The sequence below is a fragment of the Anopheles nili genome, chromosome 3 (genome assembly GCF_943737925.1).
Source record: "Anopheles nili chromosome 3, idAnoNiliSN_F5_01, whole genome shotgun sequence".
Lineage (NCBI taxonomy): Eukaryota > Metazoa > Arthropoda > Insecta > Diptera > Culicidae > Anopheles > Anopheles nili.
The window spans coordinates 27632436-27656565 of NC_071292.1; the positions used below are offsets into that span (position 1 = coordinate 27632436).

The 24130-nt window shown below is 45.4% G+C and overlaps 1 protein-coding gene across 1 annotated transcript in view; it reads left to right on the top strand.

The window, feature by feature from the left end:
• LOC128725918 (nitric oxide synthase) overlaps nt 1-24130 on the top strand; it is a 51807-nt gene that overhangs the window by 18438 nt on the left and 9239 nt on the right. The window contains exons 3-9 of the mRNA XM_053819692.1: nt 11739-11901; nt 15361-15452; nt 16289-16430; nt 16692-17006; nt 17186-17367; nt 17583-17697; nt 18439-18533. Of these exons, the coding sequence (XP_053675667.1) occupies nt 11739-11901; nt 15361-15452; nt 16289-16430; nt 16692-17006; nt 17186-17367; nt 17583-17697; nt 18439-18533 (1104 nt within the window). The remainder of the gene's footprint in view (nt 1-11738; nt 11902-15360; nt 15453-16288; nt 16431-16691; nt 17007-17185; nt 17368-17582; nt 17698-18438; nt 18534-24130) is intronic.

Here is a 24130-nt window from a genome sequence, read left to right on the forward strand (position 1 = left end):
AGCGTGTCCAATGCAGCGAACGGCCGCAAAGTAGTGAAACGACCAAATTTCGATGCAGCTCGCGCAGAGCGAATGTCACCCATAGCCGATTCCGCCAATGCGCCGTCGTCAGTTGGTGCCCGTTCAAGATGCAAACATCCTGAATGCACTCGACGTGAAGAGCCGTAGGACACGATTTGGGGTTCGCCGTTCTTGGCGACCAGCGTTGTCGAACGTAGAGCCGGGCTTTGAACAACCCTCACGATACGTTCTTCAACCATTGTGGGGCCGCGAGTGAAAAGCTCTTACGGATGAGGCAGCTCCCGGTGCGGGAAGTAATTACAAGCACCTTCGGTTCAGCGTAGGCTGGAGCTCGTGTGTTAGCGAGATCTTACATTCATCTTTGGGAAAGTGGATGGAGCCGTATTGAGGCATTTTCGGCCGATAGGCGTGCGTTGACGTGAGGTCACAATAATCTCAAACCGCCTTCTACAGCACATCGAACGCAGAATCGCATGGAATGGTTGGATTTTCACACGTTCTGTGTGGGATTGCTAGGCGGTGGCTGAGTGGCACTTTCGTGTTTGATGACGATTGTAATTAGCAGGTGGCCTTGTCACAATTGTGTGAGAAGCCACAATGGGTACGGAATATTATTTGGAATATGTAGCTTTGATCGATCTCGTGGTTCGTTAATTTCTTGTCTACTGTCGACGCCGGTTGTCATATTTTTCAAACGTTCTCCTATATGATTTACCTTGCTGCTAAAATTTATCACGTGGATTGTTAATAAATCCTACAGATCAGACAACTTTAAACAGGAAAACCATATTGCAAGCGAATAGGTATTCCACATTCGATCTATTTTAAAATTCCAAGCGGAAGTCGTAAAAAAGGGCAAGGCATCCAAAAAGGTTCAGGTGTTTCTGTTTCCTTTTTTTTTATTTTAATGTTCCTCCTTCGGGGTGGTGCTCCGGCTATGATATAAATGTTTTTTAGGCTGAGTGTTGTATCGTTAGAAATGATAAAAAAAACATTCTGCAAAAATTTCTTATTTGCTACCGAAGACCATTCCAAAATGAGGGATAGCAAAAGAACTAGAGCAAAACAAAAATCGATAAAGCGTGATTAACAACGGGCGTGGCGTTGATGCTGAACAAGGTAAAATGTAACTTCCGAAAAACTTGCGATAAAAAATGGATTCAAATTTGTCTTTTTTTGTTTTGATTGTTAAGCATTTGGACATTTAATCGATAGCTAAACATTGAGTGTAATCAAATTAAGGCGTGAGATGCCCGTCATGATTTTTAAATTAAATCTTAAGCGATGTTACGATCAAAATTCCATTCACATTTTTACTTATCCAAATGGCTGCGATTGTTTTTTGCTTTCCCATTTTCAAATAATCTCAAACAGCATGTCAATGGCGATCAAATCATACTCAAATGCTCCAGATATTTTCTTTCTAAAGATTCTCCCCTTCGAAACCTTCTCCGTAATTCAATGTTAAGCAGCACTTAACCCTATTCAGCGGACCTTGCTCGATCTCGCTCTACCTTTTAAAGCGTTTGGCAAATAAAAAAAAACCCTTCAAAAAAGATACCATCGCCGCAGGAGTGCACATCAAACAATGTGCAATTTGCATGGTAATTGCAAGGAGACATACGATGCTGCGAACAGCGTGCACCTTGCATCCGAAATGGTGCATCGTCGTCCGAATCCTCGCTCATAGCATCCATTTGTTTTCGTTCGGCGATCGAATCGTAGCCGTAGAAAAATATTCCATTCCATCAATTTCGAATGCTCCACCCGAACAACTCCCCTTCCCGCTGGAATTTTTCTTTCAGAAAAGCGACGAAAAACTCGGTCGAATATTTTCCTCAAACAAGAATGTTTCACCCGCAGTGAGCCAATGGGGTTCAAGGCTCACAGTTAGACTCGCGCGCGACATTGAATGCGGTGGAACAGTTTATCTGACATGTGTCATATTAGAATAAGCATTTCCGCTTCACTCGTGCCGGGGTTTTGGCAATCTATGGCAAAATGTCTCCCACTCTTCGCAGTCGTTTCTGTGATCGATCGAGCTCCGGGAATGTCGGTAATCTCAAGGAGTGTTTGAATGGTCGATTGAATCCTGTGTGCGCTCATCCAGGCGTGAACTATGTCGACACGTTTCCTGCACAACTCGGTGGGGATTGAAAGTTTTCCAGCGCTCTATCGGAAAGTACTCCATGCGCGCTGTGACGTGCGGAATGTGTGAGTTGATTTTATATAGATCAATGCAAAATTTAAATAGCATTCAAAGCATTCACAAGCTCAGCGCCATTTTGGATTGGGCTTTGAAAACACGCTCAAGCTACATGCATGTTGTATTTTCACGAACACACCTTAATCTCTAGCGTGCCTTAAACATTGAACTCCGTCCATAATCTAGATGGAAAACGGACTCAGACAACGATGAAAGGATCGACTTTCGAACGGCTAATGAAACAAATTGATTATCGAGTATCGCCCTTCGATTCGCTTGGGCCGCCACGCGTACGTGGTCTTTTGTTTGACCTCAACTAATGTCTGATAAACTCGTCCTCTCGCTTACCCGAAACCGATCGAAGGCAGGCTTCGAAGAACGCAGCAGACATCGTTCAGCATTCGAACCACGTATAATGCGATTGTAGCGTTAGCCGTTAGTTGCAAACCGAACGAACCGAGGCTGGAGTCGGCCACAGGAATTAATTTTCAATGGGCATCGTCTACTCAACGTCTGCGGACGTCTACTCAACGGGCTGGAGAGAGCCTTTCTGGGAGCAAGACCAGTGCCTTGAGAGACTTTCCCGACGGTCAACGAGGGAATACGGAACCGGCTTGTTGCGGGCGCATGTAATGTCGGAACCATATTAAATCATTCTCGATAATCCCGTACGGTTGCGGGTCTGTTTTTGCGATTTCCCACCGAAGGGTAACGAGAACACACTCAAAACCCACAGAAAGTGAACGTGAACGGGAAACACGCTGGGTACAAATAAATACAAATAAACGAAGATTGTGATTCGTTTGGAGGTACCTTGTCCCGCTGGGTAACTTCCGGTCTTTAATTCCCGTCATTTGCGAGATCCGACTGCCAATGAAAACCCAACCATATAAATCACACCTGCCGCCGGCCTTGCGATATGCGAAAAAGAAAGGAAAATTGAACCCTTGTGCCACTGACCAATCGTCCTTCAAGCGTGCCTACGCTTCTGAAGCTGTTTCCAATCCGAGAAGGCTTTATAATGCTCAGTACAACCAGAAGTGAACTGAACTGATTCCTTCCACCAGCATGGTTGTCGTCGCGTTTATTTTGTGCATTTCTTGCCGTGCTCCAACGAGGTGGGAGTTGGAAAAATATTTGCTTTTGACACACCTCAACCGAGCCCGGGTGGGTTTGGCTTCAGGATTATTAATAATCGATCTCGTTCGAAGCGATAGCATGCGGTTCTGGGATGCTGTTTGCTGTGAACGATTGAAATTGATTTGCATCGATTGGCAGGCTTTCTCGGTTTGAATGTTCAATAACGACCTTCTCTTGTTGGTTCATTTTCTTTCATTTGTTCCATTTTGCATACAGGTGTCTGCAAGTTACAATCTACTCCCAGGGTGCTGCTTATACGGGTTAATCTTAAATTTGTGTTATTTTAATCACAGACCCAATTGTCCCGGCAAGCAGAGAATAATCGCTTCACTAAGGTTGTTTCCCTTAAAAAAAACCCCTTAGTTTTCCGTTGGCTCCCCATAGCCCTTACGAAGAGCTGCGAAGCGGGGAATTCGTCCCATTTTTTCCCCGTGTGTATTCTATCATCATGGGTGAATGGTTTTCGATTGGTTCTGATTCCGTACACCCTTTCCTGTGGGTTTTGTTGTGCTTGGGTCGCCACATTTCAAAAGGCAGCCACGACGATTACAAATAAATTTCCCTCCGGTGAACCGTCTGACAAAAGGGGTAAAGGATTTACGACTCTTGCGGGCATTCAGGTGCGATTCCTGAGCCCTAGCCCCAGCCATCGAGGGACTAGAAATAATCCACCACCCAGGATGAAGGTATTTCCGGTTCGCTTTTGGCGTGCGGCGTATCTTATTATTTGTCGTGCGTCCCTTTGGTGGGACAGCCGCCCAGAGGGCATCGCGCGTTCCAATGTATAACTGTCGGAATTTGGACAAATATCACCGAGCGTTCCCAATGCCCATGGGTGGGTGGAGTTGGAATTTGTTGCTGTGGACTGTTGTTCTTTTATTTTTGCCAAACGCACTGCCACATTTGTCACGCGGACGGGTTGCGGTCGTTGGTGGAAGCAGACGTTAAGCTTTTCCCTAACCATTTGATCATTTATTACTTGCATCCGGGAATTGTGTCCATCGGCAGGTATGCTTTGGTTACCAATCGATCATTATCAGCTCCGTTAGTTTCTCTCGCTACTCGTTTAAAGATAACATTGCTATTACTTTTATGTTCCCGAAATAAATATTCAAAGCTTTTCCGGGTACTTGCTATCCGTCGGAAAAATGAGCACTTGCATGGAAAAACGCTGCGCTACAGCTGGCGCTGGCAGACAACGTTGTAAGAGGTTTACCTTGTTTCGCACCTGTTCAAATCCTTTTACTGCTCACTTTCTTTTGCTGTGTTGCTGCCCTCGCTTGTTCAACGTTCCGAACCGTTTTGGGAACCGGGAAGAGAAAGTGTGAAAAAAAAACAGACATCGAACACGATCTTTTTCACGGACGCAGATTCAGCGAAAAGGATAGCTTTTTTTCAATGGAGCTCTTAAAGGGCACGAGGCATCAAATTAAGGTTGTAATTTTAATCGTATTGCTGTAGCACAGGACAGTTTGAAGGTGAACGAAAATGATTAGAGCATCGATTGTTTGTGTAATGTTTAAAGTTGGACAATGCGTATATCTGAATGCGATGCAGCGCATTCGAAAACTGAATGCAAATAGGCAGGTGCGTTTGTTTTTCATGTGGATGTGAACAAGATTTACATAACAAACTGCGTTTAATGTGTGTTTTCATTTTGCGATAGAAATTTTTCACCAGTTATCCCACGTGACCCGTTCACACTGAGCGAGTTTGGTGTGTTGTGTATGGTGCATGAATAGTTAATACACATGCTACGGTGCTAGAATTTAAATGAAACATTTGCATTAAATAAAATGCTAAATTACATTTATCGATGCGCTACGGCAGATGTCGGTTATGAGGGGTTCTTTTCTCGATCATGTGTTGAGATTGAACTGATAATGATGTGAAAGAGCGCTACGTTTTTGACTCTAGCAACAACATACCCGAAACAGTGCTCTGTCACATTAGGGCTCGATAAAGCCACAAAATCAAACCGTTAGTCAAACAACTTTCACCCCTTATCAATGCACAGTAATTTTCCTCAATTGTTACTGCAAACGAGGCCGTTGAACACACAAAACGCCTAACATTTCCGCAAAGTTTTCTAATATCATTAGCCGGAATGGGCAATCAGTTTCGCGGGGTCGACCCAACCGTGGAAACCGGCTAACGGGTCGCCAAATGTTATCACGGTCGCTTCTCCCCATCCGACCGGCGTTGGTCAGTGAAAGGCTAGCAGGACTAGCTTTTTTTTTTCGCCGGTTCCTGCATTAATTCAATTTCGTCCCCCCGTCCATGGGCCACTGGAGCGCGAGTTTGATGTGATAATTTCATGAAGCAACATCAAAAATTGTCCGCTGATTATGAATATTGCTGTCCGTGTAATTAGCATCCGCCGGAATGGCTACCGGGGCGCTTTTTTAGACACAAATTGCATCAAATTGGTGTTAATTCACTGGAGAGCCAGTGCACATAAATGGTTTAAAATGCCATCTCAGCACGATGACGCCGGTCATGCTTATGCATATGGATTTTGATAAACAGTTAGCCTAAAACTATTACTGGCTTTCAGTTCAATGGACAAAAAAAGTTACACTAAACGTTGTTTCGTGGTGGGTGGAAAAGCTTTCGTACCGCCGGATTAATTAAGGATGAAAATAAGCGCCATTGATCGAACCATTTTCTAAATGACGATAGCCGTTTCGATTGAATAGGGCTCAATTATGGTGACGCACTTTAAAGCACGCGACGCAAACTCGTTACAACTTGTAAATGAGCTTTATCCCATCCGCGTTCGGACGTCCCGTGTTGCGTTTATTCTAGGCTCCAGTTGACGGTGAAGCGATGAATATCATCCCGTAAAGTTTTCTCTGGAGACAGGTTTTTCGTTGTTGATCTAGAATTCGTGGAAAGAGAACACGCCACAGTGAATTTCATCAAAGCCCGTTGAAAAGTTTGCTTGCTTTATTGCACCGGAAATGGTTTTATTACTCAAAGCAAATGTAACACAAAAGCGTGAAATTGAATCATATTTTTCTTATTTTTGCCTCAATTTTATCATAGCAGATACGTCATTGAAAACTCAGAAAACGAATCAAAACTGTTTTTATCAAAAAAAAAAAACCTGAAAAAAATTTGAACAGGAAATTCAGTTTCATTTTTTATTGGTTTAGAAGAAGAGCTAAAATGAAATAAAAAATATTCGTAAATCGATTAGCAGCAGATGGGTATGGAGATTTATGGGTATCATTTTCAATAGAACTCGATTGAAATATTTCAATTTAGCTTCAAAAAACTTTTTGTCCCGGTGTTTTTGTGTATTCAGCGCTACAGATTAAAATGTTATATGAGACCGACAACTATCCTCTAATTGATAGGAAAACAGCTATACCTGTCTGATTGTTTTCACATTTTAAACCCATCGACCAATCTATTAGCCCAACAGCATCCAATCGAGAACAGCTCTGCTCCACCCGCAACCGAGCAAAATTGTAGTTGGTCAACTTTGTGGCTGAGTAAGCCCCAGTTAGAATTGCATTTGTCGTCGGCAACAATTAAGCCACCCATAACTAAACCGACAATAAAAGCTCGCCCACCCCCTTGGGCAAGGGACAACAGCCCGCAGCGTGTCCTGTTTGCCCTATTGTGAATCAATTCCGGGTGGGTTTCGCTTTCATATCGGAATGCTTGTGTCGCCTCTTCAGGCTCTCTGTACGATTGCACCCTCAGTGCGGGTGATTGCATTTTCCCGCCCTCAACGTGGACCATAGCTGGGGGGCTGTTGGTTTTCCGAAAATAAATGCCCCATCGAAATGTCGTACACCGCACTGGTTGGGTGGGATTAAAATGTTATTCAGTGCCAACGCAAGGCAGGAAGCGGCCTCGGCCCGCCGGCAAATAATGGCGAAGCTCAACAGCTTAAATGTATTTCGGTACCGAAGTGTGGCGCAAATTGGTCGAACATTGAAGTGCTCGCTCGGTCGCGCTCGAAATGTCATTCGGTCACGCGTGACGTGGTGTTTTTCGGTGTCACAGCAGGCGTCGATAATTCCATCATCACCGTGTAACTCGAACCGCTGATGCTGCGGGTGTGGGTATGACCCTCGACGAAAGGGATTACTTTTGCAGCTACGCAGGATGAGCCCGTGTCGAGCGCAAATAAGCGTACCTTTTGATGTGGGCTCACAACGGGCCGAGTCCAGGAAGTGCAAATATGAAACGAAGCTTATGATTTGTTTGCGGAATGATGCCCGTTTGTTGTATAGCTTGTTGCTTTCCATGACTCCCTGTCAGCTATGTGTTTCTCTTTTCTCGCTCGCGCTCTCTCTCTCTCTCTCTCTCACACTTGGTAGTATGGCTTTTTTTTTCATCGCGGTGGTTAAAAACCCGGAAAATTAGATGCAACAATCATTTATCATCCGCGTAAAGCGGGGGTAAAATTTCCTTCCGCTCAGGTGCGTGGAAAATTTTCCTCCACCAGGAAATCATGCCACTAATTAGCCAGTTAATGATGGCAAAAGGCTTGGCGCGGTAGCTGCGCAAACATTGCGCTCCCACCGTTGTGCAGGACGACCAGCGCCAGTGCAATTGCATGCAAGCAGAATCCTTTTTTTGTGTGTGTCTTGTTTTGTATCCAATGCGAACGTAGTGAAATAAATAAACTTCGCTCCGTAACCAGGCTCGCCTGTGGCTATTATGGCGCGAAAAGAAGACCGCGGGAAGCCCGGAAAAGGAAAACCATGTCAAGAACTATTCGGTTGTGCGCGCATTTTGGATGCGTTACTCGTGGGTAGAAAAAGGAAACATCGAGGAAAAAGAAGGAAACAACAACGCTAGAGTTAACGGCAGAAACAAAAAAGAGAGAGAATTTCGCCTCCAGCGTCAAGGGAACTCGGGATGCTGCAAGAGCTGATACGGCACCGGGAAAGGTTGCGTGGTTTAATTACCTACCGCGAAAACATCCGCCGCGTGGTAATCGCAAGCTGTAATGAAGTTATGTAGCATATTGCGGATGTAACTGACTGGGGAATGCGGCTAGTTATTATGAAGGAGCACTATTTGTTGCTATGGCAATGGGATGCGATAGCTGGTACGATAAATCAAGCACCTATCTGGCGTGGTTTGAGGAATAAAATAGTAGCCCATTATTCGAAATTCGCTGAGCAATTTAAAGCTATTAATTTCAATCACATGAAATTAGCTTCAGCAAAACCCAATCATTTTTCTCTAAAAATTTTAATAAAATATTATTACTCTTCAACCTCATAAGAGAAATATATGTATGTGCTACAAAGTAAGAATGTGCTTTCAAAGATGTACATGCATTTTATGATGCATTGTACAGGCATCCAAGATCAAACAAGCACGGAGCATGCTTCTTCAAACAAGCCCCGTGACCGATGCTCTCTTGAAGCGGTGAATTCATCCATCCATACACGTACTATCAGCAAGATGGTATCATTTGTCTTCGGCACGGCATTCCATTAATCCATGACCGAACCGGGCGGCTGTAAAAGGTTACAACAATCATTAGCAAATCATCATCATTAGCCGCGATTGTTATGTTGATCGCGTTACCGCAACAAAGCAGTTTAATATTCCGGATCCATTACGGGGCGGGCGTACAACACAACACATCGTGCAGGAGCGTGCGTGCCCCAGCAACAAACTTAACCTTCAGCGAAGTGCTCCTTCGGCTTCCTTGCGCCGAAATGTGTGTACGCTTGTCTCAATTACATCCGGCATGGGTCGGTCTGCGTCGGGCTGGCCAAGGTTTCCATGCTCTGCCGGCCTCTAAATGTGTTCTGTGTTAGTAAATGTGTAAACGCGCAACATGTCGTGCGGGGCGATAGGCAAAACATTCCCTCAGCCCTTTTCCGGGCGTGCTTTGGGGTGGAATGTCTCGAGTCCGAGCACCACGAGTGCGGGTTCCCGGGTCACCGAGATTTAATCAGAGCTAGGAAAATTGCACACGCCAGCAGAAGGAACTGTGAAGGTGCCGGCACGCCTCGCTTTGCCGTCCAGTAGCGCTGCATTGCTCGGTTAGAAGGGCCATCGTCCTGGCCGCCGCGTCCGGTCGTCCATCGTAAAGCTGCCGTCAAATCCATTTTCATGCGGCCGGGCTTCTTCTTGCTGCACGTCCCGCTTGCGTAACGGAGGGATGCAAATAAAACAGAATGAATACCTCTGCTGCCAGTGCCGTTCGTCGTCCCGCGGGAGCAAGATCCTGGGCATCCCTGGACGATGAGCTGCCCGAGATCCTTTTCGGATGGTTGTCATCAGGACGAGGCTTCATGGGACTGGTTGCTTTGATGGTGCTGACTGTTACGACTGTTGATGGAACCGACAGTGGGAATGACCTCTCCACGTCGGCAATGGCCTACTAGTGCCGGATCATTCGAGTAGCCTACTAGCGCTCACGCACTGGTGCGTTCGTGCTTTCGTCACACCTTGTGACGGCACGTCTGAATTGTCGGATACATAACGGACGGTCTTTTGCAACCAAGCAAGACGTCAGGCTGGTTTTGGGGAGTCCTTTCGGATCGCACTTCGATATCTTTCTCACACACGTGTCGCTGCTGGAACTCACTCGAGGGTTCTTCAATGGAATGGAGGCGAGAATGTACACCTTGTGGCTCTGTGTGACCATGCGTTGTTGAAACTTGCCTTACTTCTTCCAATTTTCCGCATCTACACGCCACGAGAACGCCTGTTTGCTGGAACGTATGTTTGTCTAGTGGCACACTTGATACGGTCACAAGGAGCAGGCAAGAATGGTTAAGAACTCCTTGAAGCACATCGGCTCCTTGAAGCTCTCAAGATGACGCTCAAGCAAACCAATCGTTTATATTTGTAAACATTCCCTCCCCTGTTGGCTCTGAAACAAATCAAAGATAAAGCTATTTATTGCCCCATCAGGTATTTCATTGATGGTTTGCCTTCTCAAGAGCCATCCGTGCTGGAAACAAAATCGAAAGACTGCAAAATACCGAAAGGCTATTTGTGTCGATTCCGGGGGCGAACTATGGAGCTTGGAAAACAGATCGCACTGTTGCAATCATTCGTAAGATGCTCATCAACCGGTAGCATCAGCATCATTCTCGCTTTATTTAGTCCTTTGCCCCTTAGCGAGTATCAATCGAGAGAGAGAGGCAAAAGATGTCGAACGATAATGACGTTTATAAACGGGTTAGCCTCGCTATCCGTCTTACTTGACCGTGGCTCAGTGCAACTCCCCGCAAGGAACTTTATCTTTTAATGAACGAACCCGAACCATTGCAGATGCTTCGGATGGACTGTGGTGGAAAGTTTATCCGTTCAACGGATGGTTGGTATCCTTTGAATGCGCTGAAGATTAACCTCGTTTAGGAGCATTTTCTTTGGATCTGACTCATTCGTCTTCAGATCCAGATGAGGTCAATATTGTCGAATAGAACCTGTGGCAAAAAAAAAACAGAGTACGTATTGCTATTTCTAATGGAAAGTAAAATTGTAATGATCGGTTCGTAATTATTTATATCAAAATGATAATCTGTTAAGCACCCGCAATGAGTGGTTTCTTACAAGAAAAGGCAGTTATTATGGTAGTGTATAACAAATACCGCTTGTTAGAGGAACGTTAAAGCATACACACTTATTTTCCTAAATGACCGTACAGTTTTGCAATGGTTTTGAGAAAGTTTCCCCTTTCAATTTAACGTAAAACTTCAACTGAACATCGACCGCGAACCCGTACGTGACGGTGGCAATCAGTGAAACGAAAGAAATGACCCGAATCTGGGTCTTGGCTATCTGCTAGCGCAAAAAAAAACAAAGCTAGAGAAAGGGGGAAACTTTCAACAAATTATCTCCCACATCCGCCCACTGGTGTCCTTCGCACCGAGACCACGACCTTCCAAGCAGTTTGAGTTCCACGTAAGTGAAGGAAAAATTATGCTGCCACCGGATTGCTTGTGGTTTGCGCCAACGAAAAGCGAACATTCCCGCGATAGCTTAAGAGCGTTTAATCCGCTCGAGGCAAAGGAAGAGACGAAAATAGAGCGCTAGTTGAGATTTTTTCAATCTGCTCCCAAGATAGCAACCAAAGTCAGCTGCCGGAGCACTAAATTGCTCGAGATAACCAGCGGAATTACGGGGCGTTCGCTTCCGGTCTGGTTTTCCTTGTCTCGCTGGTCGTCTCATTTTTTCTTCATCTTTCGCATGCTGTTGTTTTCTTTTACGTGACGCTTTATTTACTTGAAACATGGCCAACTCCGTTGCCGTGATCGCGCTTTTTTTTCATCTCACTCTTTAGTTTTTCACCATATTTACGCGAACGCGCTGTCGATTTTGTGCAACACTAAACTCACCCTTTCGTTCTTTACCACCGAAACACGCTTTATTGCAGATTAAAATCGCCAGCCCACGATACGCGCTGGCAGCAGGTACAGAAGGAGGTCGAAGCAACAGGCTCGTACCATCTGACAGAAACCGAGCTGATCTACGGTGCCAAGCTGGCGTGGCGCAATTCGTCTCGCTGTATCGGGCGAATACAGTGGTCCAAGCTGCAGGTAGGTACTTAGGGTGCTTCGGCTCAATAAAATTATCTTTTCCAGCAACGAGAACCCATCCTGCAGTGCTGCTGAAGATGGAGATGTATAAAAAAAAGAGCACTACCGAACGAATGCACCAACAGCAGAGGGAAATAAAACCTAAACCCTTGCCCAGCCTCGAGGCGAACGAAAGTGAGGTGAAAGTGAGCCCGATCGGTGGGGTGATAGTTAAAGTGATTAATTATTTAAATTGAGAGTCATAGTCCTTATGTAATTAGCGTTCCACCCGATGGTGGGACTGCTTCCCATCGGGAAGGGTCTTTTCTCGCGTGAAACAAGTGGATCTGCGCTACGAATGAGGTTCCATCGAGAGAACAAGTTGCCACCGGCCACACAAGCGAGCAGCGAAATAGGAAGACGAACCGAGCTGGAAAGGAACGCACGCAGGCAAAACGGCACGCGCCAGCTTCGGTGAAAGCGTTCTACCACCGAAGCGGAAAGGACCAACAAGGGTGTAAATTAAATGACGAAGGAGGAAAAATTAAATTATTTTCATTATCGCCTGGCCGCTGTCTAGCGTGCGGGTGCAGGAAGCAATGCGTGGCGGGTGGAGTGGCACTCTCGCGTGGGTTAGCAAGCAATCTTGCCATCTTCCACGAGCCGGTTGACCGAGCCGAGGGCATGTGGGTTGTGGTTGTTTCTCCAGGGAGCTGGTGTACACTTTACCATTTCCGGGCCCAGAGAGGGTTGGAGGATTTTTTTTGTTCGTGCGCAAAAACTACACATAACATTCGCGCGAGAAAGGCTAATTAAACCAACGAGCAGCCACACAGCGAACCATGATACACTTTCTGGTTTCACTCGAATTGGCTTGTGAAGAGTATGCGGTACACATTGAAGCGCAAGTAGCAAAGATCAACAAAGCCATCATTAACTGTGAGCTTTTTTCTATGTACATATATCGGATGATTGCCTTTTCGTCTCTTTATGAGAAGATCCGGTTTGTAAAACTTTTCCTCACATTTCAGGTCGTATTACCGGCCTTGTACTGTTGAAATATGTCATATGAATATTCTGTTTGAGAGTAGAAGAGGTTTACAGCGTTTTGAAGTAACAAATTAAAACCTGAACTCACCTTGTTCATTGATACTGTCTGTCTGATGGAGACGCCCAGTACTTCACTCCAGCACGGCATGAGGTACTGGGCGTCTCCATCACTCGACCAAGTTAATCAGGAAGCATCCTCTGCTGTTTCAAAACCTTCTGCCAACGTACCGCTATAAAGTTCTTTTGGTTGTCCGCATGAACGAACGCCGAATCAACGTGCGGTATGGAATAATTTATTAAGATTATTCGACATAAACCCTCGGCCGGCATATTCCCCTGGAGGCACTACCCACGAGGAGCGCAGCGAATGATAAATATCTTCGCTCGCCTGGGAATTGGTTAGTTAAGAAAACTTTCCCTGGGCTCCATGTACCTTTTCTCACCGTCTAGAGACATTCAGCTCGCTCCAGTAAAGGCAAGTACTTACGAATGCCATCTTCATTTAAATACCACCCGGACGAGATTGGAATGCCGGTGCCGGATCGTGCTCGCGTTCTGAGGTCTTCATTTACAGGTGCAGCAAATTCCGGCTGATGATGAAGCGGATGAGCTGGAATAATAATCAAGGACCAGCGCTGGTCAGCCTCACGAGCGCTGCTCAATAAGACGGACCGTAAAGAACGCTTAAACGCAGATCCTTCGCTCTGTTCCGAGCTCCGTATTAAGACGCATCAAGTGCAGATAGTATTTAAAAACATAACCCCCACTCGAGCGTAAATATGCCACCTGATTGAGGGGTGGATGAGGTGAGATGGCTTCATAAATTTCCCTCCCCCAGCTTCTACGGCCAATGTCATGCCAACTCACCCGAGCACCGCATTCTCGGGCGAGAAAAGTAGCTAAAGTTATGGGACTTAATTTCGTGCTTTGCTGCAATTACATGCATCTTTTCTCGTTCTTGGAAGTATTTTGTGGATTTACCTTGAAGCAACCGGCCTTCTGGGAATGACAAGCCATGTAAATGGTCGGTGGTCAGTCAGTTTTATGTGTCGTATTCGAACCGAACCGAGGACCGTCTGGTCGTTCGTGATTTTAGAATTACAAACACTGACGGAGGACTACTGCACAGTTCCACAAAAAAGAGATCGTTGGGAGCGTTCGGAAAACCAAAAACGATTTTCATTTACATCCTTATAGAGTGAACAGCTGGTAAACCGATGCTGGAAGCGATCTGTGCCAGGAAACCGAACCCAAATGCACAGTTTTACCATCCAGCCACCTGAAAATGGTCGTGCCATGATGGAAAAAAGGTGAAAAATGTACCAAAGCAGGAAACTGTCTACGAAGTTGCACTGAATGTCAGCCTTTATGCTTGCTGGAGCCATTATTCTAGCAACGATACTCCAGTAACTACTTAAACCATTGCGGTGGCATAGGATTATCCTTTAAAGTATGCAGCAAACATAAAGGATGGCAGGCACATGACGTGAGAAGTTACGTGAATGTGAATTCACGATGTGAACCAACATCTTAACTTTTTGAGGTTTCGACTCATGGGGCGGTATTGAAATTCAATTCTTTCCAGAACTAAGATGCAAATTAAAAGACACCGGAGCGAATTCAAATGCTGGTTTTGGGGTACCGTTTATCTTTAAGAGATGAAACAATCTAGACTCAAAAAAACATCGGAGGGATTTGATGGACATTTTTCAAGGTCCATTTAATCTTGTTGAATTGATTCATTAGTGTTTCACAATATGCATTGAATTTGCTTTCAAAACAGGTGCATTAGCATCTCGATCATCACCTATTCAAATGATACTGTAATGGATGGCAGGAATAATTTAAGGCAAAAAAATCCTTTATTTATTGATGCTCAAGTACGTTTCGTTTATCGCTTGATATTTGATACAATAATCCTCATCTTTTTTGTTCCAATGTTTTTATACATTCACTTACTGATTGGCTCATTCAGTATTGCCTCGCATTAACGCGAAGCATCACCATTTGCTTCCTTCCGGTGCACACGAACGATGCAACACCGCAATACACTTTCCCAATTCGATGAACATGGTTCCTCAACCAACCGAGTGCCTGTGATTTTTGCACGTTTTCCACACCGTACCTGACACCGGATGCAGCCACATAACGGATGCAACCGTACGAGCGAACGGAATGCAACGCGATGCGCTCGGAACGCGAATCCAATCGACTGAATAATCCGATGATCCGATCTCACTGATGATATTGACGATCGACCGCGATAATGCGACACGACAGGATGCTGGTTGGGGCTTTCCGTACCATTTTTTATCCTCCAGCTTATGGCCACTTTCCAAAGAGCCGTGCTTCTTCTCGTAAACTTGGTTTTTTTTATTCTTGCTTCTCACACTTTTTCCTTCTCTCTCGTTCTCACTCTATCTCGTGCAGGTGTTCGATTGTCGATACGTTACCACAACGAGCGGCATGTTTGAAGCGATCTGCAATCACATCAAATATGCCACCAATAAAGGGAACCTCAGGTATGCTCTTCGTATTTTATTTCAGTTTGGGCGTTGCTTCTCTCTCTCTCTCTCTCTCTTTCTTTTACTCACTCGCAAACACACTCTTACGCTTTTGTACACGAGCTTTATCATGCCCGTGCGCACATGCCGTGTGTGCCTGAACGTTCACTCTGTGGGTATATTGCTCACGTGCGTCCTTAACTAGCTGGTATCATGCAAAATAGCGTAGCGTAGGTTGGAAGTGAGACCCAGTGGGGTTCCAATAGCGCATTCTTTGAAAATGCAAAATGGAAATCGCGATTACAACGATGCCCGCCGAGAGTGTGCGTTGTCAATTTCGTCAATCAAGCCGGCGTTTTATTCCCGCCCCACATGAGCTCGATTGATGGCGCTGCAGGAGCCTGCTGGCGTGGGTGACCTACGCTCTTCATTGTTCGATGCTTTCAATCAACGATGTTATCAATAGCTAACGGGCATTATTTATTTAAAACCGCGCCATGAGGCGTGCGATGTTTTATTTTAATGGCTACATTTTTAGTTGTTAGCATGTTACATTGGTTTTATCGCAGCATTGTATTCAGTTTAATGTTAGCAGATTTATTTTTGAAAGTTTTTAAAATGTTTTTAAATCGCTAAAATAAATATACAAAAAATAGAAAACACAGCAGATACACACAGGCAGCGCGTGTCCACGGATTTCAATAAAAAACGAAAAACAGCGACAAAGAGAGAAACAAACATTTACACAAGATAATCGAACGGATTCAATTTTTCGCTAATACCTACTAAGCCGCCCGTAGACCAACCATAAAGCCGCCTGATCCATAGAGCTTTTCTTCGCCCTCGCCCCGCAGGTCGGCCATCACGATTTTCCCGCAGCGCACGGACGGCAAGCACGACTACCGCATCTGGAACAATCAGATTATCTCGTACGCCGGCTATAAGAACGCAGACGGTAAAATCATCGGTGATCCGGCCAATGTCGAGTTTACTGATGTATGAAATCGAACCCACGGCGCCACCGCTGCACTCGTGATACTTTCTCTTTCATTTTCCACCGTGTTTGCGTCGCCGGGGGCGATCCCCGTCACTAAAGTGTTTTTTTGCTCTTTCTCTCTCTCTCTCTCTCCTTTCCCACGTTTTATTTTTTGCTGGCCTCTTTCTCTCTCTCTCGTCCTTTTTCGCTTGGCACGCGAACACCCACACTGGTGTCGGTCACCGCCCGCTGATGGATATCGGGCAACCCACGGGCCTCAGTTTTGCGTGAAGCTTGGGTGGAAAAGCAAGCGAACGGAGTGGGACATCCTGCCGCTGGTTGTGTCGGCGAACGGGCACGATCCGGACTACTTTGACTACCCGCCGGAGCTGATCCTGGAGGTGCCACTCAGCCACCCGCAGTTCAAGTGGTTTGCCGAGCTAAACCTCCGGTGGTACGCGGTACCGATGGTGTCCTCGATGCTGTTCGACTGCGGAGGGATTCAGTTCACGGCTACCGCCTTCAGTGGTTGGTACATGTCGACCGAGATCGGCTGCCGCAATCTGTGTGACGCTAACCGGCGCAACCTCCTGGAGGTAGGCAACACGCGTGACACACTCCTTGTGAGCTTTGGGGGTGGGAAAATCACTTAACACGCACGCCGATCCGTTCGCACAACGGAAGATTGCCTCCTCTTATTCACGATTCCACACGGGGTTGTGTGTGTGTGTGTGTTGATTTTTTTCTCCCTCTTTCACGTAACGACTCCTTACAGCCGATCGCAATAAAAATGGGACTGGACACGCGAAACCCGACCTCGCTGTGGAAGGATAAGGCGCTGGTGGAGATTAATATCGCCGTGCTGCACTCGTTCCAGAGCCGCAATATTACCATCGTCGATCATCACACCGCCAGTGAGAGTTTCATGAAGCACTTCGAGAATGAAACGAAGCTGAGGTAATTGATCGCCCACGGAACGGAGGGTGCTGAATGTGTGAAAGAAGAGTCTCTTTTTTTCTGCGTAGAAAACCTTTAAAACCGTCCTGTGGTCAGTCGTGTGTGGTGCAGAGAATACCCACAGCACTTAGCTGGGATAGAGGATGTGTGTGTGTGTGTGTGTGTTGTTTTTACGCCCACTAACCGATTACTATCGATTGCACGCTTCCTAACAGGAATGGCTGCCCGGCCGATTGGATCTGGATCGTGCCACCGATGTCGGCCTCCGTTACGCCGGTTTTCCACCAGGAGATGGCCGTGTACTATCTGAGGCCCTCGTTCGAGTACCAGGTGAGTAATTGTGGCACGTTTGGTGGTATCTGCGCCAATCTTTCTACCAAGCAGAGGATCATAAATTGTGGCGCTTCTATCGTGTATCATAAATTAGAGCGTTGTTTCGGTCCGAATCCAGGGGTACACGCACGCACGGCTGCAATCAACAAATTCATTGCACATTTGCACAGCTGTACTATCGCTAGCAATTGTTGCGAAAAAAGTACCAGTACAAACTAGGAATATCGAACTAACCCCATCGAACAAAATTGCTCACGGACAGTAGCATTCAGGAGCCCAAAATCAATGGAATTCTGTCTCTTGTTCAAACAACCTTTCTTTTTCTTTTTAAATTCTCATCAAACGGATCCCATTGCCGGGGGATATTAAAATGAGATGTACTTAAAACACAAACCAGAGATACTTGCAACCGTCCGTCTCAAAATAAAACAGGAAACAAGGGGAAGAAAATGCTCAGTTTATCGGTAAAAGCATGTAATCGAGACCATTCCTAACCTTCGATGAGTTAGGGATCGAAAAACCCCCGAAGCGGAACGTGATTTACCGCTTATCTCTCGTGGACCTCGACTCAGTTAGATTAGCATATTCGACCCTTTACCGAGGTGCTTGTTTAAGGAGGAAAAGTGTTTTTTTTCTATTTTGGGTTTGGTTCGAGGGAAAGAAAGTTCTCATTTACAACCACAAAGGAATGTTCATATCTTCAACATAATGTTTCCATTAATTTCACCCTTTCCATAGGAATCGGCCATCAAAACGCACATCTGGAAGAAGGGGCGAGATTCGGCTAAAAATAAAAAGCCTCGCAGGAAGTTCAACTTCAAGCAAATAGCTAGGTAAGAATCATTATTTTTTGCACCTAGTGGTTTGTTCCAAGTAATATCTGTCTCTCAGCGAAGGAGAATAATTCTAGAACTGCTCACATTATTAATCATCCTATCTCGCATGGCGTACCTTTTTATCTTGACTCAATTTCCAACTGCATGATTCAATCGATTCGCTTTCCGAAAAAATTGAGCACCGTTTCAAAAGGAGAGTAAATTAAAAACTGAAACCACACCAAATGATCCTGCCGGCTCAATACCATTTGTAATCCATGCCGGCGCCATGAGCGTCCATTGTGTGCCTTGTATGAGATGCGATAAGATCGGTCGACTTGAAGGAATTCCGGATTTACCGACTACCGGGTTTGCCGGCTGACGATGCGATTTTTCCGGTGAGCTAAAACGTAGTCGCCAGGCTTGCCTTTGTTAGGGCGTTTTTGTATCATAGTTTTTTTTTTGGTTCATGTTTTACAGTTTTCAATTTGGCTGTAGATTTTTCATCATACACAGAGAATAAGCATTGATTTGGAAGACGAGAATAGGCGTAAGAACTATTCTGCAGTACATGAAACGGTTGATAACTCTAAGAAACACAAAACGATGTATAATTATAAATGCTGCTGAGAGCATACTTTTTGCGAACCATGCCTTCTCACACAGGATATTTGGACTTCATTTGTTTAGGTCTATCGTTGCATTCATTCAATGAAACGGTGGTTTCGAATCTATTAGTTTTTACGCCAACCGAAACCAAACATAGCATGAGCGTGCCATGAAATTTTACAGCCACTAGGCGTGGGTTTGACTTCGTGGAGCTGAATTTGTTTGTTTTCCATCAAGCAGTGTTTTTAAAATGGAAGAGGAATATTAAAGCTTATAATATGCAGAACGTTTCACTCCTTTGTTTTCAAGCCATTTTGATTTTGTTTGATGTAATAACGCTTATTTGAATGCAATTTATTTTATAAATCTACCAACTCGATGTTGGTATTTCAATGTAACACATATTACAAAACTTCCACTGAAACAGTGGAAAAAGAAGAAAACCCAATAAATTGCATGCATCGTGTAACCGAACCATGATTTCCGCGAAATAAGAGATCAATACAAACAATAACCGTTTGCCTCGTTTCCTTCGGCCGGCTATCTCAAACGGAAACAATCCATTACAGATTGCTTCGATAATACCCGATGAGCTGTGGAAACGAACGCATCATTAACGGAATTAGCCACAATCGAATCGATTCCTATTTTAGTTCCTGTGTGTTTGGATTAATTTGACGCCGCCGGCCACGGTAGTCATCCCGCTCTTTTATTCCACCAACGAGAGAGTGAGGAAAAACTATATAAAAAAAACCCCAACATCAAACGAACCGTGGTATGTGTGTGTCGCCGGAAAATGTACCACCCCATTGAGCACGATTCATCGGTCGAAACCGCGTGGTCAATCTCGCCCGAGGAGAACGATCGAATGCGACATCGCGATGCAGCGAGCTGGGAAAATCGGGAAAAAGTCATAAATTTAATAGCCCAATCATCGGCCACAGATCGAAGAGCTGGCTGGCGAGTTGCCGGACGCACAGTTCCAGGACCAGCGATGAGGGCGGCCTTTTTCCGGAGCAGCACATCAATCTCGCTCGCGATGACTGCCAGTGGCAGGCTTCGGAACCATTTCGCATTTCGTCGTTCGGTGCGGGGGAACTCGGGAAAGGAAATTATTGTTCCGCTGAACGCAATAGGTTCGTGGTGATTGGTTTTTTCCCTTTGCCTTGAAGCGGCTATGGAATGGACAGGTTCGAGAACGCATTCAAATTTGACCACATTGAGCAATTTGCCTGATGGTGGTTCTTCTTGAAGGTGGAAATATTGAAGGCTTGCAAATGAATGTTACCTTTTGGGCAACGACTAGAAGAGCTCCCAGAGTTGTAGTGCTCTCACAAAATATGACAGTTATTGTGCTGCTGCCCAAGGAATGTTTACACAACAACCAAAAAGCACAAAAATTCGCTAAAGAACCATTCACAACCACTCTCTTGCGCATAATAAAATCCTCCAACCTGCACTTACGTGCCTGCCAATCGGTATTCGAACTCACTTTACCAATTACAACCACGCCCGGCGGCTTCGGTACAAATTTGCCAATAAATATTTGCAAAAACCCTCCGGTTAATGCACCCGTGCGCACCTGCACTCGCCTGCGATCCGATCCGACGTCACCCAACAAGCGGTTGGCTTTTGCATGCATCAGTAGCGCTTTTCCGGGCGAAAGCACGATCCACGTTGCGGCCAGCGCAGCCTCCACGCAGTGATTCCGCAGCTTAGCGGGTATCAAAAACATAAAACGAAAACAAGTCCCGAGTCTGGCGCTTCAGCGGAGATGAAGGCGAACGTTTACCTAACGATCGGTTTCTACGTTTTGCGAAGCGTCCATTGGAAACTCACTGGCCCGGACGGGAGGCATTCGGTGGAAAGCTTTTATGCTGCCGCGTGTTGTTTTTCCGGCTGTTTTCCGGTGGCGGTCGGCTGACCCAGTGGCTTAGTAATTCGGCTTCGAATTTCGGCCGGTTCTGCTGACGATCGAATGTGCAATCGGCTGCGAAAGCGTTTTGTTTGATATTCGAGCGGGCTCCGTGGTTTGAAGGAGTTCTCTGATTTAGTTGGCGTTTGGGAGGGAGTAATTTTTTTTTTATGAATGTTTTTGCAGGAAAATGGTTGAGCTACAGTGATGGATGTTTGTAGTTTAGAACAGTGTTTCGAAACGCTCTCAGTTGATGGAAATAAGTGAAAATTGTGACAAGTTTTAATCGTTTTTACTTACCTGGGAAAACGCCCTTAGAGCATAAGTTTTGATTTTTTTTTAAATGGATTTATATGTCGTATACTTTAAAAGTGGTGTAATTTTTCGCTTTTACAAATAAAATTAAAATACATCAACACTGCATTCGCCACACACTCGAACACGCTGAAATGGTATTTCATTAATTAAGCTCTAGCCACATAAACTCATCATCAAGCCGCACTTTCCATCAAATCGACATTTCATTTATATTTCATTGGCTGATCGGACGCAAACGGACCGAAATTAATTGGCACAGTTTTATTTGCGGTGAGAAAATTGTCCGAGCATGGAAGCAAGCTAAGGGAGTGAAGCTTTTAAGCTGGCTTTCTCACTGGGTTGTCCTTCATCCGCGACAGATGTTTGATCAGAATTCGCAACAGGTTTCGGTGGTTTTCGTTCTTATTTCCCTCGAATTCGAACGATACCGAGCAGGGAAATAGTTTCATCGGAACGAACACATTTGTGGTGATTTAATCAAAACCGCATGTAGAAAAGTTTTACGTGTTCATTTTGGTGGATGTATCGATCAAAGTAAACGTCAAAACTGGAGGAAAAACAAGTGCGCAGTAAAATCGATAATTGAAATGTCCGCCAAGTACTTCTAATTTGAAGTCATGTTAAACCTAAGCCAGCACGATAAAAACATCGTTATAGCAGTTTGCTCGCCATATCACATGCTGCATGATCACTTGTTTTAGCTTCATTCTCGTAACATGTAGAATGTGCATGCTCTCTCCAAAAAAGACTTCATTTTTACAAGGCGTGTCTCTCATGCAAAATCACTTCCACATGACGCGGAACCGTCTCTTGCGTTTCACGGATCCCTTAATACTGCCGCCCGTGTTAATAGAGAGTTTAATATCGGTCATCAAAGTAATAGCCATACGATGTTGAACGCCATTTGTGTCCCTTCTCACAGCCACCGATGGCATTAGCTTCCACCTGTTCCATGGAGGGTTCCATTCGCAGTTATTTTTTCTATTAAAAAGAAGAGAAAAAAACACACTCAGCCAGCTAATCTGCCATGTATGGACGAGCATCATTGCGCTTTAAAAATGAAGTTCCAACTGAACCCAGCCGGGGGGAGCCAAAAATCAGACGATGACATTTTTCGGTGGCACTCACGGGAAAAATAAAACGGCTCGCCTCAGTCCATTTTTTTTTTTCGATCATACATTTTTTTTTCTTCCTTCACGTCAGCGAACACAGCATGCCATGGAGGATGCTTTCGGAGGGAAGAAACACGAATCCGATGAACAGGAAGTACGACGCTTCCCGGCCATGTTACTGCCATCATCAAATCGCTAACATAACAGCCAATTTGCACCATTCTGTTCCGCATCGCTACGGCAAGTCGCTCACGACGTTCTGACCTTTTACCACCCGGCTTGGCGGCCAGCTGGCCAGCGCTAAAGTTTGGGGGCGAAGTTCAAGCCGGACCATTCGATGGGTGGCCAACCATTTGGCTGCCCTACGATGCGTTGCGGAAAAAGCAAGACGACATGTAGCGTTCATGGTTTCTTCCTTCTTCGGTCCGCTTGAATGGAGGGAACAATTTTTCGAATGGTAGCTGTTTTTTTTTTGGTTTTGTTTTCCACCCCACGCTTTTCTTTTCATCCGCTCGCTTCGGCCACTTCAGCTCCATCTGGGGCGTCGTGAGTGGGGTCCTTTGAGGGGACAAAAAGACAGCGATGAATGGTGAAATGCCGTCAGGACGTCCGCTTTCCCGGTACGGGTAGCATTGGGACCACCATGGGAACGTAAAGAAAACGCCCAAAGTGGAACCAATAAAAATCTCATAATAATCAAATTCAATGACCATTTCGGGGGTCTCCGAATTTGTCTCCAAAGGCAAAATGATGACGGTTGCAGTTGGAAAACAACCAGTCGGAAAAGGAGAGAACAACGTAATCGAGAAAATACGAGATGCACCGTAACTAAAGTTTTTTTTGCCAACAAAAAAAATGTTGCAGCGTGTTGATTGCTGCAGGTTTTAGGGAATTTTCTTCATGCTTGAAAAACGCGCATAATGCAACCGACGAGGGTTTACGTTTGCTGTGTTCGTTCCTCGTTTTATGTAATTTAAACCACATCAATCTCCCGCGCACGTTATTGTGCCTGCAAACTGTTCGAAATCACGGCAGCATTTAAAGCATCCCACCTTGTGGCACGTCTTTTTATCAAACGAGAAGTGAAATCATTTCTTCCACGGACAGCATGGTTTAACGGGAGCGTGCGCTTCGCTCGACGGTGTGACTTCTAAAATCAAGATTTATTTTTCACCACCACGTTTTTCCTTTTTCAACCACACGGTACCATCCACACGGTGGACGATCATTTGAGCATTTATACACCTTCAGAAGAACGTTGGTGTCGTCCCCTCGAATGTTTATGGTTTTCTCGTTTCACCCAAAAGCACGACTGCCGCTAAGTGAGCGTTCTCCTGCACTGGCGGAGAAGATTTTCACCATCGCAAACACGGAAACACGTTCACGCGCGTCTGCTGCAGACGCTTCGCGCTTTGATGATAGATGCGGAAAACTTCGCTTCACACTCTCGCGAGTTGCACACGCGTTTTGTGAAGCCACTGTGCACGCCAAAAAAAAAGAAGTGCATCCAAAGAAAGCGATGCAATTCGTTCCATTTTGGCCGACGGTGACATATCAGCGGAACGCTCGCCACTCACTCGCCAGTGGGAACGCAGAAAAGGCTTTTTTACGGTGCTCGAAATTTTCTTGTCACGTTGCGTATCCTTGGATTGGTGAGGCCG